This window comes from Fukomys damarensis, unplaced genomic scaffold (assembly GCF_012274545.1).
Source record: "Fukomys damarensis isolate Sample0158 unplaced genomic scaffold, DMR_v1.0_HiC HiC_scaffold_39, whole genome shotgun sequence".
NCBI classification, from domain to species: domain Eukaryota; kingdom Metazoa; phylum Chordata; class Mammalia; order Rodentia; family Bathyergidae; genus Fukomys; species Fukomys damarensis.
In genome coordinates this window covers 55,656,618-55,673,538 of record NW_022900951.1, presented here as the reverse complement: position 1 = coordinate 55,673,538, position 16,921 = coordinate 55,656,618, and the positions used below count along the sequence as shown (strand labels likewise).

The 16,921-nt window shown below is 37.1% G+C and overlaps 1 protein-coding gene across 1 annotated transcript in view; it reads left to right on the top strand.

Moving 5' to 3' along the window:
* Nucleotides 1-16,921, top strand: part of Tex11 (testis expressed 11) — a 478,576-nt gene that overhangs the window by 11,521 nt on the left and 450,134 nt on the right. Inside the window, exon 3 of the mRNA XM_033760433.1 lies at nt 13,871-13,992. Coding sequence (XP_033616324.1) covers nt 13,871-13,992 — 122 coding nt within the window. The remainder of the gene's footprint in view (nt 1-13,870; nt 13,993-16,921) is intronic.

The following is a 16,921-nucleotide window of genomic DNA, read 5'->3' as shown; positions in this document are numbered from 1 at the left end:
AAAAAAAAAAAAAAAAAAACAAAACAAACCACAAAAACAATAAAGTACTGAATTGCCTTTGTGCAGGACAGATTTTGGAAAGGCCCAAATCCTTGGGGAAAAAATAAGAACCAAGATATATACAAATTCCCAATGATGAATGTCATCATATTGTATGCCTGAAATGTACCGATAAACTTAATAATAATAAAAAGAAACAATAGAAACCTGGTGAAGCAAGTTTATAGTCCCAGCACTCTGGGTGGTTGAGGCAGGAGGGTTCCAAATTAGAGTTTATTCTGGGCAATTTAGTTACTTAGTGAGATTCTAGCTCAGAATGAAAAATAAAAAAGGACTGAGGATGTAGCTTAGTGTTAAGGTTCTGGATTGAGTCCCCAGTACTGAAGAAAAAAAAAAAAAACTAGTCGTATGGATTTCCTAAGCTGTCCCACCAGTATGATTAAATCCCTCAGGCCCTCATCTTGCAGACACCAGGACTGTCAAAAACAGAAGGAATTTAGCATATGAAATAGCAAAAAAAGTTGGTGTTGAAGAATATTAGAATATTTATACTGAGATATTTTAGCCTAATGGCCCTTCTCAATATCAGGGTTAATTATTCTTAATGGCAACTTTTTATCAAGCTTAGGAACTCCCTTTCTTATAATTAGTTTGGAGACATTTCGTTTTTCTTTTTGAGGCAGTGTCTTGTTGTGTAGTCCAGGCTGGTGTGAACTCATGATCTTCCTGACTCAGCCTCCTGAGTACTGGGATTATAGCTCTGTGCCTGGCTGGAGACAAATTTGTATTCTCCTTTCTATAGCTGTCTAACATTTTTGTGTTTGTTGTTGCATAATTTCCCTATGACATATTAGAATATCCAAGTTTATATTTTCTTTTTATGTTAATATTTATGAATATTGTAGGAAGGAAGATATTAGCTAATTTGTTTTTATCAAATGTTCAAAAAATAATCACAGTATATAATCAACACCAGCTCTGTCCAATAGAAGTGTAATGTGAGCTACAAATTAATTTAAAGTTTTCTGGTAGCCACCCTAAAAAAGCAAAAAAAAAGGTGAAGTTAATTTTTAAAAAAAATACTGTATTTCCCTATTTCCTTGAAAATAAGACCTACCAGGAAAATAAGTTTTAGCATGATTTTAGAAAAGCCATCCCCTGAAAATGAGCCCTGTTGTGTTCCACATGGGTCTATTTTTGTGGTGAAATATAGTTGTAATCCAAAATATTGTTTCAACTTGTAATCAGCATACATAACTACTGAGATAATTTACATCTTTCATTTTAAGTCCTTGAGAACTGGTATATATTGTATAATTATTGTATATCTCAATTTAAAATTGATTGATTGATTGACTATGGTGCTGGAGATTGAATCCAGATATGCTATGTATGTGTTCTACCACTGAGCCGTACCCCAGCCCTTGTACATCTCAGTTTGGACTCTCAGAATTTCAAGAGCTCAATGTCACTACCATGTTAGACAGTACAGATGTAGACTTAAAAAGTTTAGTAGGAAAACACCCTCAAGATAGTTGGCTTTCATTGAATCTCAGAGACCTTTATTTGGAAACCTCCCTGAAATATTTTTCTCATTCTTTTAAATGCCACAGTGGGATTGTCCGGTTAGGAATAGCAGTTATTAGAAAATGTCCCAAGAAAGAGCCACATACTTTATAGTCCTGAGCATGTCTACTATATATCTTGTACAGAAATCTTATTGATATATTCACTGAGCACCTGTGTGCACCTATGAGGTAGAATTAACAGTTTGTGAAATGAAGAAATTGGCCAACAGAATTGAACCTGCTTATTGTGCCATGTAATCTATCCTTCCTTTCTTCCCTCCCTCCCTCCTCCTCCTCCTCTTTTTTTTTTAGACAAGTCTTGCTATGTAGCCCAGGCTGACCTTGAATTTGTAATCCTTCTGCCTCAGCCTTCCAAGTGCTGGGATTACTGGCCTGTACAACCACACCTGGCTTTACAATGTCTTTCACACCTTCCCTTCTACATGCCTTTCTAATGGTGTTTTCTGTTGCATGTTTTATATTGCATTTTTTTATGGTACTGAGGATTGAAGCCAGAGCCTTTGCACTGAGCTACATCCTTAGACCTTTAATTTATTGTTTTATTCTGAGACAGGGTTTTGCTAAGTCACTAAATTGCCCTAGCTAGGTTCAATAGGCATGTGCCACCATGTCTTGTGACATTATATTTTAATTTCTCTTGATAGTGTGATGCTCTTGATGTTATAGGCTGGCTCACTTATCTTTATATTCCAAGAAAGATGACCAGAATCTGCCTGATACCAAGAATTCAGTAAATGTTTGTTGGATTAAGTTTTACAAGGAGAAATGTAGATGCCAGTTAAATAGAAAGGTGCAGTTGCCTTGGATTCTCTTCAGGGCTGTGCTTTTGATAGTGCTGATCTCTATGCTTCATTTTAGTCAATTATAAAATTAGAGTGTGTTACTAGCATTTTAAAGTGACTTAGAATTCTAAAAAAATGTTTGATTGATGTGTGTATCCACATATATTTTGTGTGGAAATGACTGAGCTTCTCATGTTCCTTTTATATCTTTGATGCTTAGCAAAGTACCTATCATTAAGTGATTATTGAGTGAATGAATAAAATCGTTTTTGTCTGTTTCACTGATATTGTTCACAAGGATAGCAACACTATCATGAAGAATGACCATGTTTTTTATTGATTTGGAATTTGTTTTTTTTTTTTTTTTTTTGAAACAGGGTCTCACTATGTAGTTGAGACTGACCTGGAACTCACTATGTAGTGCAGGCTGGTCCTGAACTCACAGTGATCCTCCTGCCTCAGCCTCCTGAGTGCTGGGATTACAGGTGTGTGCCACCACACCTGGCTAGATTTTTTTTCTTGGGCACACTCAGCTAAGCATATACTTTACCATCTCCAGCCCCTTGGACATTTTTTTTACTTGATCATGATTTGGGTTTAATCATGATTTCATGATGATGATGATGATAATTTGGCCTCTTTTGGTGATTATTTGAAAATATACATGGGCTCAGATAAACCTCTTATGTGTCTTTCCATCACTATAAAAAATAATCCATAGGGCTAGGCGTGGTGGTACATGCCTGTAATCCAAGTACTGACCTTGTCTCAAAAAACCAAACCAACTAACCAAACAAAAAATCACAGGGCACTTAATTGTTTATGATATTTTGCTTAGCAATCCTCTCAATAATATCCTCTAGTGCATTCTGTTAGGAATGGAAAGACTAAAGATACCTTGTATGAAAAATTAGCTGTCTTTTGATTTCATTAAGCTTTTGACCTTTTTTGCAAGTAAGTTTTATTTTACATATATAATCTGTCAGTTCTTGGGTGCTCAAATCCCTTATATAGAATGGCATAATGTTTGTATATAAGCTATGTGAGCTTCCCACATATTTAAACATTTTTCTTTACTTAAATTTTTTTTGAGATAAGGTCTCAAACCTCCTGGGCTCAAGTGATCCTCCTGTTTCAGCATTTTAAGTGCTGCTATTACAGGTACTTGCCAACACGCCCTGCTTTTTCCAAATATTTTCTATCACCACTTGCTAGAATCCGCATATGCAGAACCCACAGATCCATGGAAGGTTGACTCTATTTTGTGTAGTTTAGTATGCTATAGAGATAAGATACCACAAAGACAATTGAATCAAATTTGAATTCTTTTAAAGACCTCTTAGGTAAAAGTTGCTACAATGTAATCGGTTTTGCTAATTGGCTTCAGTCTTCCACTGTTTTGTTGTAGTCCATCTTCTTCATTCTCAACCTTTGAGTGCATTGTTTCTGGTCTGATTTAGATATGAATCTACTGGGAAAGTATTTTAGATAATTACTTTTGTCTTCCAGTGCTTAATATGTTGTTAACACTCAGTGAACAGAAATTCATTTATTAATTGAATTAAGGTTGTTTAAATAGATAGAAATAGCTTTTGATAACCATGGTAACCAAAACAAACCAGATCTTAGCTGAATAGAAGATTCTTAGTAAAAAACAGAAGGATTTAGCTACAAAGGGTAACAAAAGGTAACAGGATGTAATGAGAATAAAACTGTATTATATACAAGTTCCTTGTAGGCCAGGGATTTAGCTCAGTGGTTCTGCCGCCTGCCTTGCAAGGAAAAGGACCTGAGTTGGATCCCCGGTACCCAAAACAAACAAACAAATTCCTTGTAAATAGATGTTTAGGGGTAAGATTGGTTTGGCATGTTGCATTTAATTATGGGCCTTTCATTTATAGTAGTGTGAAAGATACTTAGATTCTTGTAATATTTATACAATGTGCACTTGGTTGGCAGGACAGAGTTGTGCCTTTTTTGGGGAGACAGTCCTCCTACTCATAGGTTTGTTCAGTGCCAGATCATTCTGTCCTTTAGTTGGGAAATTTTAGTGCCCTAAATGTGACTGGCTGGGTTTCCTCACCGGAATTAAGATGGAAATTCTTTTATGATTAACATGATATTGTCTGTGTTTGTCATCCTGCTGCCCAGAAAATTGCCTTACCAAACTACAAAGCTTTTTCTCCTGATGAGCTCAGTCTGTGGTATTAAGTTTGCCCTAAGCTAGTTCTGTCCTTGGCAAGAAGAGTAGAGACATTGTGGAGTAGAGACATGGTGAAGTAGGGAAGTAGTTGACCATCAGATTTGAGATTTAACGTACTTTAAGTTCCTGTTTACCTTTGGAGTTGTGTTGTTTCTTTCTTTTTAAAAAATTGTGTTAAGAACACTAACTATGAGATCTTTTCTCTTAACAGTCTTTTTTATGGTTCTGGGAATCAAATCCAGGGCCTCATACATGCTAAGTAAATTCTCTACTCTTGAGCTATATTATATATCCCCAGCCTGTTTAACAGTGCTTTAAGTGAACAATGTTTTGTTGTTAGCTGTAAGCACAATGTTGTTCATCAGATCTCCAGAGCTTAGTCATCTTGCTTGACTGAAATTTTATGCCTATTTATTATTGTCTATTTTCCTCTCTCCCTCAATATCTCCAAATCGTTCTGTTACTGTGTGAAAAATTCAGCAGATATATTCCAGGCCCTTTTGTTTCATAAACAAAGAATTGCAAGTGCGCAGTCCAAATGGCAAGTGAAAAGCAACTACATTTATTGAAGATCATGAAAAGTTGTGCTAATGGGAAGTCCATGCTGACAAAAATATGGCAAGAACAGTGGTGTCAGAATGGCAGAAAAGCAAAAAGAATGGCACACAGATAAGTCAGGCTTTTAGAATTTAAAGGATTATGCACCTTAACCCAGGTGCCTCCCCCTGAGTCTCTAGGTATGATAGACCAGAATGACTGACTGGGTGCTGTGACGTATCAGGGGCTCTCAACATGTATGCCTGTCCCAGAATTTACTCTGATCCTAAGTTATTTATGAGATGTAGTACATATTCAAGAACACTTAATAAGGTTTTAGTAGGGCGAAGGTGTGTGGTGTCTAGATTGGCAAAGCTCTCCTGGGTCATTATGTTATTCTCTACCTCTCTAGGGAAGATGGAAGGAGGAATGGCCCTAGGGTGTTGTTTAGATTTGAAGGTATGGAAGGGAGTGATTTCCTCAGTTCCACTGTTTTACCTGCACTAATTCTACTCTTTGGTTCCCTGAATTTGATTATTGTAGATATCTCATTTTAGTGGAATTAATTGCAGATAGGTAAGTTAATTAGATATCTTAGACAGAGTCACCCTCAAGTATCCACCCCTCAAGGAGCCAACACAGCAAGGAGCCAACATGGAGGACAATGAAAACACTTTCACTGAAGGCCAGAATTGTAAAAGAAGAGGATCTACTATACTTTTGTGCTTCCCCTGGGGGTAAATAGCAGTGATTGATATTCTAAATAGGTATCAATCACCTGGGTGGGAGCCAAGGTCTTAACTCAGCCTTTCCAGGAAATATCCCTGATCCCCACCCTTACTGAAAATCCTTGTACGCTTGCAATGTGACTTGTTCCCCTTTTGACCCCCATTTAATCAATATTACCTGGGTGACTGTACTTGTAATCTTACTGGTTGGTCATGGTTTTGCCCCACCTCATGACCCCCTTGTAAATTTCCATTGGGTCTTATAGTTTTGTCCCTTACAATTTTACTCACCACATGGCTTTGCTGTATAAAACATCTTTGAAAAATGGGGTGAGCAGGCAACCCACTTTCCGGGCCCCTTCTGTCTCTCTTAGATAGAAGCTTTCTTTCCCTCAATAATTTTTTCATACTCTTAACCTCTGTTTCTAGAATTCATTCTTTGATTTTAGAGAACATGAATTTGAGTTTTGGATATCTAGCAGGTTTGGTAATTACCTCTCTTCCCCTTATATCAGAATCATGCAGATTTTTCTTTCTGTAGTTGAATTATTTCACTTTGCATAATGTTCTCATTTCATCTGTCAGCATATACTGTATTTCAGAATTTCCTTCTTTTTAAGGCTGAAAAGTGTTTCATTGTATATGTATATCATATTTCCTTTTTCCCTTTTTCTCTTTTGACATGAGGTCTGGCTGTGTTACCCGGGTTGGCCTCAAACTCCTAGGCTCAAGTGACCTTTTTGACTCAGCCTTGCATGTAGCTGGGGCCACAGGTGTGTGCTCAGACCTGGCTTTTACACCACATTTTCTTTGTTCATTCATCTGTGGATGATTGTTTCCATATCTTGGCTATTATGAATAGTGCTGCAGTGAAAATAAGAGTACTAATATCTCTTCAAATTCCCATTTTCAATTCTTTTGGATAATACCCAAAAGTACAATTGCTGGATCATATGGTATATATATATATATATTTTTAACTTTTTTTGAGACAGAGTCTCAGTATGTTGCCCAGGCTAGTCTCAAACTCCTGGGCTCAAGTGATCCTCTTGTCTTAGCTTCTCCAGTAACTAACTGGGACTAAGGCATGCCCCACAATGCCTGCCTACTTTTAATTTTTTGAAGAACCTCTCTACTGTGTGTTCACAGCAGCCACATCATTTTGCATTCTCATCTTATCAACACTTGCGTTTTGTTTTCAGATGGTAGCCATCATCATAAAATATAACTCCCAGCCTGCTAGATGTCAGATGTACAGTTTGTGTCCCCTGGAATTGAAGAATGAACTCCAAAGGACAAAGAAGAGTAGGATAGGTTTATTGGGGAATAGGAATAGATCCTCAGAGACAGGAAGGGTCCCATGTGGGTTGCCACGAAGGCCATTTTTGGGGTAATTTATACAGCAAAGTCACAATGTGGGTCAAACTATAATCAACCTGTGCTTGCTTTGGTAGCACATATATATATACAAACTATAATTAACTATAGGATTACAAGTATAGCCACTTAGCTAATTTTGATCCAGTAGAGAAGTGGGGCACATTACAAGGGTATATTACTGACACTATTAATCTTGGCTTATCTACGACATATAAAACAGGAGCATTTTGGGAAGGGATGGGTCCAGATGTCCTGGTCACCCACCTGGGTGTCTGATGCACATCTGGACTTAAGGGACTGGCTGGTACTAATTACTGTGTAGTCCCAAGTTCTGCTTATCTTTTAGAGAAGTATGCAAATCTGGCTATTGCGACTTTATCTTGGGATCTTGCCTTCTTCAGATGCATCTTCACCCACAATTCTGATGTTTTTAGTTTTCTGCCAACTTCATTGAGAGCCCAGTGCCTCTCTGACTTATATTAATTGCTATCTAGCTTAGCTGCCCATATTATTCAGAGGTATGAGGCAATATGTCCTTGTGGCTTTGATTTGCATTTCCATGATGATTAGTAATATTGGTCACTTGTATATCTATGGAGAAATACATGGTACTTTTAAATATTTTATATTTCTGTTGAAATTCTTACTTAATTCATGCATTGTTTTCTTGACCACAGTGAGCATCTACATGAGAGTTATTTTTAATTCTCTGTCACATAAATCTAGCTCTTTCTTTTGCATCAGTTTCAGAAGATTTGTCTCATTCCTTTATTTGGAACATCTTTGCCTGGTCATTCATTTCCTTGACTTTCCCCACTGTTATCAGGTAGCTCTCTGTAAAAGTGGCTCACCAACTAAACATTGCCAGGTTCTTGATTGCTTGCCTTTCCTTTTGGAATTAGATTCCAGCTTCTTCTCACCTTGAACAAAGAATTGAACAAAATGAGCAAAAAGTTGCGACCAAGTTTGAGAAAGTAAAAGTGAAGAGGGAGAAAGTGGCTTTGCACAACAAGCATGGGCCAAATAAAAGAAGAAAAAGCAATAAAAAGACACCCTGGAGAAAATAGGGTGGGATACTGTGATGAAAGTCCCGATGGCAAACTCTGGCCTCTGTGCTCTTTATGTTGTCCAAATCTAGAAGAAACCTGAGAGAACTTCTGTACATGGGTCCTGAGAGGTGGTGCTGGGATCCTGCACCTCAGGCTGATGTTAGGTCTAGGCCATCCTATTGAAACTCTGCTTGAATTCTCACTGGAAGTCCCCGTGCAGGAATTTGGGAACTGTTCAGCGTATGTATTGTGGGATCTTGTGATTAATAGGTCACACCTGCTTCCCCAGCCAGTTTTGCTATGTCCTAATCTGCTATCTCACTACCAGAAATTCTAGGGTCCTCTACTATTTTCTTCCCGAGGCAGAAGCAGACAGCTGTGGATTTTGTGTGCTTCCTTGTGCTGAGCCAGAGGGGTTCAACTACTGCACCTATTAGCCCACACTGTGAGAGGCTTCACTGTGCTGGGCTCATCATTAAAGCTTCAAACTGGAAAGACAGATACTAATTCTTGGGATAGAAGTTGGGGTGCTGGATGCATGGATAGATCAGCTCTTTCACTTTACAGGAGGAAGCTGAGAGCTAGGATTTTAAATCTGTAGAGCTATGTCATTGTCCCTACATCCTTCTTTAGTTGTCCTCTCTGATGAGGACACACTGCTCAGAATTGCAACACATTACTGTGAATATGTCTTTTCGAACTATGGTGCATGCAGGGTTCTGACTTCTGCATTCTGACTTCTTCGCATTCTTTTGTGCCACACCCAGTTTGTCATTTCGGACTTCCTGGAACACTGTATATAAAAAATGAGTATCTTCTTGATAACAGATAGAAACTATGATTTGCAATGCAAATTGTTTGACTGAACCTGTTTGAGCGAGTCATGCTCTTTTGACACTTTTAGGTTTTGGCTGCTCTCATTCAAACCAGATTCTATAGTTAGAAAAGTTTTTCTTCAGAGCCATAATATAATGTTCTGAATAGTCTTGCTGCAGTTCTTTCTGCTGTTTTTCAGTTGTCTCAGAATCTTGATCTGTCATTTGTTGCACCCTCTTCTTAGTATAACCAGTGTGAAATATAGAATTTCAAATCAGAAAGCCTCATTTTAAGTCCTAGCTTGCTACTTTCTATTCCTCTTCAGAAATTCATTTTAAATTTAATTTTCTACTTTTACTTTTATTTTTTTTCAGTGCTGAATATTGAACTTAGGGCCTTGTACATGCTTCCAAGTATTATAACATTAAAATATCTTCCTTGTAGAGTAGATAGAAGATTAAATGTGAATGCATATGAAAAAGCTTTGAGACTGTAAAGCACTGTGCAAAAATTAATTTTATTTTCATTTTCTCCATGCTTTTCTCACTAAAGAAATTGCATATAATCATTGTGACTTGGAGTAGCATTTTGAATTGACCCTGGCAGGTCTTAGAGCAGCTTTGACTTTTGAATGACTGGGTGAGCTGATGGAGGTCACAGGGAGAGTCTTGGCAGGGCTGTTGAGAGATTTTTTCATTTCTTAACAGAAGCTCCCTTCCTCAAGGACAGGGAAAATGTTTATTTTCTTTACATTGTACCTAAAATGTGGTCTAATTAGAATGAATTGATACTGATTAACGTGGCTGCTGCAATTGAGCTACTTTCTAGTTTTAACTAGAATCAATCTTTTAAAAATTGAATAAATTGAAATTATCTTATAAATCATAGGTATTTCAATAGCCAGGAAGATAATTTAACCATTTTTGCCCAAAAAGCACAATTTTGCTTAATATAATCTTAATGCAGCATATTGTCTTCACATCTCAGGAGCGTTTTTTGGCTGAGTTTCCAGAAGCAAATCTCTTCCTTAGTGTAACTCTCATTCAGCTATGTGATCTTTACTACCTTCTCATCTTTGTTGACTGCATTTCTTCCTAAAGGACTGGAGTGCTGTCATGGCCTCTGCTCATGTTAGTCAAGTTGCTCAACTGAATGACATTGAAAATGTTTTGGAAGGACTAGAAATATTTTGACAAAAGTAAGTTATATAAAACATTAACCACTTAAGAGAACTTTCACAAATCAAAATTATTATCCTAATAATTTCATGTACTGTAACCAGAAATTATGATTGGTATTTGACAACAGTATCCTAGAATTTTTTAAAAAAGAAACTTAAATTAGACATTTATATTGGGCTTTTGTTTCTTTTTCAAATACATTTCAGGGATGAGGGTGTAACTCAATGGTAGAGTCTAGCATGCTGGAGGTCCTAGGTCTGATCTCCAATACCACTAAAAGAAAAATATCTCTTTTAAAATAAAACAGTATTTGAGTTTTTACAAACATTATTTAAAAATCTTCCTTGATCTCATTTGGTGTGATGGTGCATGCCTATAAATACTAGGTACTCCTAATATTAGTGCAAAGGCCCTGGATTCAATCCTTAGTACCATTAAAAAATAAAACCACAAAACTTCCCCAATTTCCCTCTTCCTTCCTACCCCTCCTCTCCTCCTCCTCTCCCTCTCTCTCTCCCTCTCCTCCCCCTCCTCTCTGTGTATGCTTAGCCCAGGGCAATATTCTAGGCAGGTGCTCAACTACTGAGGTGCATCCCCAGATCTTTTTAAATTTTGAGATTAAAGTCTCCCTAAGTTGCTCAGGATGGCCTCAAATTTGGCATTCGCCTGCCTCAGCTTTCCCAGTAGCTAGGATTACAAGGCTACGTTACTAGACCCAATATGTTATCAATATTTCAAGCAAGGACTATAATATATACTCCCCAACACAATATAAACTTACCTGATCTTGGAAGAGCCTTTTTTTTCTTGGGTTGTGGATTTTGAACCCACAGCCATGCTCATGGAAGGGAATTACTCTTCCACTGAGCTATATCTCTTAGTACAGTTAAAAACAGTGGAGCTGAAATGTCACACTCTTTCATTTAGCTCAAAACAGCACCCTCTAGCTATTCCTGCTTCCATCATCCTAGGAGAGGTAGAAAATAAAGTGATAAAAACTTAGGAGATTGCTGATGCTCCAAGCAAGAGCACATGGGCATTGAATCTCCTGACTCAGTTACATTTACCCTACTTCTACCTCATTACAGGCTCATAAATGTGTCCTGTATAGCATAAGTATAATTAAGATCAGTGAATTCTAGGATAAGCATGCATGCTAAGAGCCCCTAAGATGACTCAGCACCCTGTCAGCCATTCTTGTCAATCACACCTAGAGATTCAGTGGGAGGCACCTAAAGCAGAGGTGTCTACCCTTTAAATTCTGAAAGCCTGTGTTATCAGCCCTTCCTTTTTTCTCTGTTTTTTTTTTGTTTTGTTTTTTTGAGACAGGGTCTCACCATGTAGTTGAGACTGACCTGGAACTCACTATGTAGCTCAAGCTGGTCTTGAACTCACAGTGATCCTCCTGCCTCAGCCTCCTGAGTGCTGGAATAATAGGCGTGTGCCACCATACCCGGCTAGCCCTTCTTTTGCTGATGCTCTTGGTACTTTTGACCTGTGTTCAGTGCTTTTCTGTCATCCTGGCACTTTTATTGGTCTGTGTTATACCTTTCTTGGCGTGGACTATCCCTGAGCACAAGTTCCCATGACCTTCAATAAATTTAGCTTCTTATTACTTTCTACTAGGTGTATGCTTGGCAATTCTTTCCTCATTGTACACAAGGACCTGGACTATTTTTGGCCTATTCCACTTCTGTCCAAGATATTTTATATGACTCTTTCCACTAAATAATTTATAGGAGAGGACTGGGAATTTAGCTCAGTGGTTCCACTGCCTGCCTACCAAGGAGGTCCCGAGTTTGATCCCCGGTATAAAAAAAAAAAAAAAAAGAAGAATTTATAGGAGAAAGGAAGATTGTGACAAACAATGCACGAGAGACCACCCAGACACAGGCTTTATGGGGGCAACAAGGCTAGTTTATTCCACCTGGGTGCAGATAGGCTGAGATCAAGAAGGATGTCAGCAACTGGCCAGAGAGGAAGAAAGTTTTTATAGGGTTTGAGGGTAGGGGGTACTGTTTTAAGGAATCTGGGGTGGAATGCTTGTGGAGGAGATTCTCAGAACAGTCAATGAAAATGTGTAGATACTATAAGACTTCTTAGCACTGGGAAGATTGTACATCCTGTCCTAAATTTTCTTTAAGGCCATCTGTTTTGTTTATCCAGGACAGTGTGGCTCTTTAGTGGTTCCTGTTTATTGAGAATGGCCTATTTGCCTAGAGAGTCTCAACCAGGTCAGGCATAACAAAGATAGGAGTTTCCATATGTCTTATTTCCTAAAATGTTCAAAGTATGTGTGGTATTTCTGGGTGTGGTAACACGCATCTGCAATCCCAGATACACCAGAATTGAAAAAGGAAGATCTGCAAGTTTGAGACAGTGAAACATAGTGAGATGCTGTCCCAAAATGAATTTTGTAACTGGTTTGGGCATGTAGCTCAGTTGTAGAATGCTTGCCTAGCATGTGTGAAACCGTGGGTTCAATCCCCAGCACTGCCAAAAAAAAAGTTATGTTTTTCCTAATATCTCTACTTGTTTAGTGTGTACTAAAAATTTCTTGTGCTCTAAAAAACATTTGAACATAATTTGCTGTGTGAAATCTTTACTTGAATCTGTTTTTTGACATTTAATGGAAAAATGTTTATAGCTGATTGATGGTTTCTTAAAATTCATTGTTTTCTTAAGTTTGATAGCTGATCTATTTTTTAAAAAAAAAAACTGTTCATTGCAGCTGGCAGTGTACCTCAGTGCTACAGTGCTTGCCTAGCATGAACAAAGCCCTAGACTCCATCTCTAGCACCAAACAATCTGTTTTAGCAGCTTAAAAATCTTTTGGAAGGTGCTATTATAGTATTGCTGTGAATTTTAACATCCTCTTAGTTTGGTGTTCAGAAATGTTGCAAGAAATTAGAGACATGTAGTTTATGGACATTTCTGTTACATGTGTTTGGGAAAAACCCCTCAGTTCTGATAATATGAAGGGCATCAGTTGTGATTGTGTATCATGCTTGGGTTGTAAGGAATTCTATGGCCTAATAAGATTTAGCTATATGGAAGATCTGGTGTTGAGACAGTTTAGAAAACAGTGACATCAGTTTTATAGATTCAATAACTGGTTAATGTTGCTCTAATTAGGCATTTTTTTTCCTTACAAAGTAAGGGCAGGACTTCCAAGCCAACACAAATTAATGTCAATCTAATGCTTGAAAATATTAATAAATATTTGAGTTTTACAGAGCACATGTTCACAACTCCTTTCAGAATTTCTGCATTTCCTGGTTTTAAAGACGTTGTGTTTTGTAGTTTTAAGATTTAGCTATAATAACATTATTTTTTGTAAAGACAATGCATTTTACTTTCTGAGAATGAGTAATGATGATTAAATTATAAACAAGTGACTTCCAGGAAATATGAATTTTATTTGAAAACTGTATCATACCATAGCTAAAAGAAACTTTATTTCCAGTTTTTATCCTAAGGATTATTTCAAGTTCCTTTATGTTATAGTAATTTGGCCAAAGATATAGGAACAAGTTTTCAAATAATCTGTATATTTAACCAATGGTGATAGCTCACAGCACATTTATCATTCATTGTTATTTCAGAAATTGTTGAAAACCTGATCATAACAGATGATTCACATAATATACCTGAGTCAATTGATAGACTCTTCATGGACATAGCAAATATCAACAGGGAGTCTGTGTCTGATATACAGGATGTTCAGGTTGGTATAAAGATAATTTTGTTTATGATAATTTTTTTGGTGATACAGATTGAACTATGATAAGTTTTTTGTTTTTTGTTTTTTTTGGTACTGGAGAACAAACTTGGGTCCTTGCGCTTGCAAGGCAGGCAGTGGAACTGCTGAGCTAAATCCCCGGCACTAACTACGATAAGTTTTGATGAGTCGTTATTTTAACTAATGTATAAGTAAAAAATACTTTTGTGTTTAACCATTGCTGTATATATAGAAGCCTATTTTTTTTGAGTCAGAGCCTTGCAATGTTGCCCAGGGAAGACTTGAACTCAGGATTCTCCTGCCTGGGCCTCCTGAGTAGCTGGACTATAGGACTATAGGACTATAGGACTCAGCTCTGTTTTTTTATTTTAAAGCTTAATGGCATACTGAGGGAAGAAAAGAGTTTTAGAAACCAAGGGAAAATTTTGTGCTCAATTTTAATATTTATTATTTAACCTCTTTACACTTCAGTTTTCTCATCTGTTAAAAGTTAATACTGTAAGGGCTGGGGATTTCGCTCAGTGGTGCTGCCACCTGCCTTGCAAGTGCAAGATCTGAGTTCAATCTTTGGTACCAGAAAAAAGAAGTTAATACTGTAATAATTTTCACCTCTCACTGTTGTGCATAAGAAACAAAATAACACATATAAGGTCCTAGTCACATTATAGTTACAAAAATAGTTCTCTTTTTCTTCCCTTTGTAGCAAAGTAGGAAATTACCCAGTAGTGGGGAACTCAGTTGATTATAAGCCTTCAGAGGTGATTTTTCAGAGGAAATGGGAATTTTTCTAATGTTTAAATGAAGGTCTGTCAATGTGAAAATTGTCTTAATTCCTTGACATACTTTTAGGAATATTTACTTGGGCAAATACTTCCATTTTTGTGACTGCCCATAGAGAAAGTTAAAAAGAAAGTTTATTGTCCATCTCTTCCTTTTAAAATATGTAATAGCTTTGTTTAGATATTGTGACTATTGATCCCAATGTGTCAATTTCATTGGATTAACAAATGCCTAGATTAGTAAAGAACCTTCCTGGATTTGTCTGCCTGGCTTGGGTATTATATATGGTCCCTCCCTGTTCATTTGTCTCTGCATAGTTTTCCCTGATTTCTTTCTAGTTTTCATGAACTAAGAAGCTTTATTCTACCATGCCTTTTTCCATGATGTTCCTATGGACTGAACACCCCCAAATCATGAGCCAAATTAAACTTTTCCTCTATTAAGCTGCAAGTGTCAAGTATTGTACCCAGCAATGGGGAAGCTAATTCAGATATAATTTACATACCATAGAGTTTGCCGATTTCAAATACACAGTTCAGTAGTTTTCAGTATTTCATAATGTAGCTCATCACCATAGTTAATTTTAGAACATTTTCATCATCTCCAAAAAAAAACCTCACACCCATTCACACACACTCTTTTTTTTTTCTTTTTTATTGAGTTTATTGGTACAATCTAGGTCTAAAATACAGTTACATTCATTACTAGGATCTTGTACCTTCACATGACATGTCTTGGTTCTCATTTTTTCCCCTTGTCCTTGCCTTCCCTTCACCCTCACAGACACTCTTGATTTCTTTCCTTCCCTTCCTCTCCCAGCCCTAGGCAACCCCTAATCTATTTTTGGTCTCTGAATTTTCCTATTCTGGACAGTTTATGTAAATGGAATCACAAAATGTGTGATCTTTTATGACTTATTTCATATCATGTTTTCAAGTTTTATCCATGTTGTAGCATGTATCTATATATCATACTTTGTAATGAGTGAATATTCCATTGTATGAATATACATTTTGTTTAGCCATTTATTCTTTGATGAACATTTTGATTGTTTCCACTTTTTGGCTATTATGAATAATGATGCTATGGATGTTTGTATATAGTTTATTTTCCATTACTGGTCACTTTTTTGTGTGATATGGAGGATTGAAGACAGGGCCCTTGCACTGAGTTATAGCCCCAGCCCTTTATTTTGTTTTTTAAAATTTTTATTTGGAGAGAGGGTCACATTAAGTTGCTAAATTGCTCAGGCTGGGCTTGAACTTGTGGTCTCTTGCCTCAGCCTTCCAGAATTCAAGAATCACAGACTTGAGCCACCATGTCTGGCCATCCTGTGGGTTGAACCAAGAGCCTTGTACATGCTAGGCAAGTGCTCTACCACTGAGCTATATTCCTAGTCCTTTTTATTTTTTGAGATAGGGTCTCAGTAAGTTGACTTTTCTGGTCTTAAATTTTCAATCTTCCTCCCTCAGCCTCCCAAGTAGCTGAGATTATAGACCGATACCACTGTAACTAGCTCATGTACAGGTTTTTGTGTTTTTATTTCTCTTAGGTATATAGCTAAGAGTGAAATTGCTGAATCACGTGGTAACTGTTTGATGAGTCATGTGGTAACTCTGTTTAAACTTTTGAAGAACTGGCAGATTGTTTTCTAAAGTGGTTGTACCACTTTATGTTCCCACTGGCAGTATATGATGGATTCAGTTTTTTCACATCCTTGCCAACATATTTTATTATTTGTGTTTTTGATTATAATTATCCTAGTGGGTGTGAAATAGTCTCTCGCTGTCTTGAATAGTTTTTAATGTTAACTTTTATTTTGGAGTGCTGGGAATTGAACCAAAGGTCTTGCACATGCTAGGCAAGTGCTCTACCATGCAGCTGTATCCCATCTTTGTTTCTTAAAAATTCGATAAAACATACATAGCATAAAACTTACCATCTTAACCATTTTGAGTGGAAAGTTTAGTAGTGTAAATATGTCTGCATTGTTGTACTGTTAGGCAGCCATTCTCTAGAACTTTTTTCACCTTGCAAAATTGAACAGCTATACCATTAAACAACTCCTCTTTGTCACACAACAAGCCCTGGAAGCTAGCATTCTCTCTCTGTTTTTTTTTTTTTTTTTTTTTTT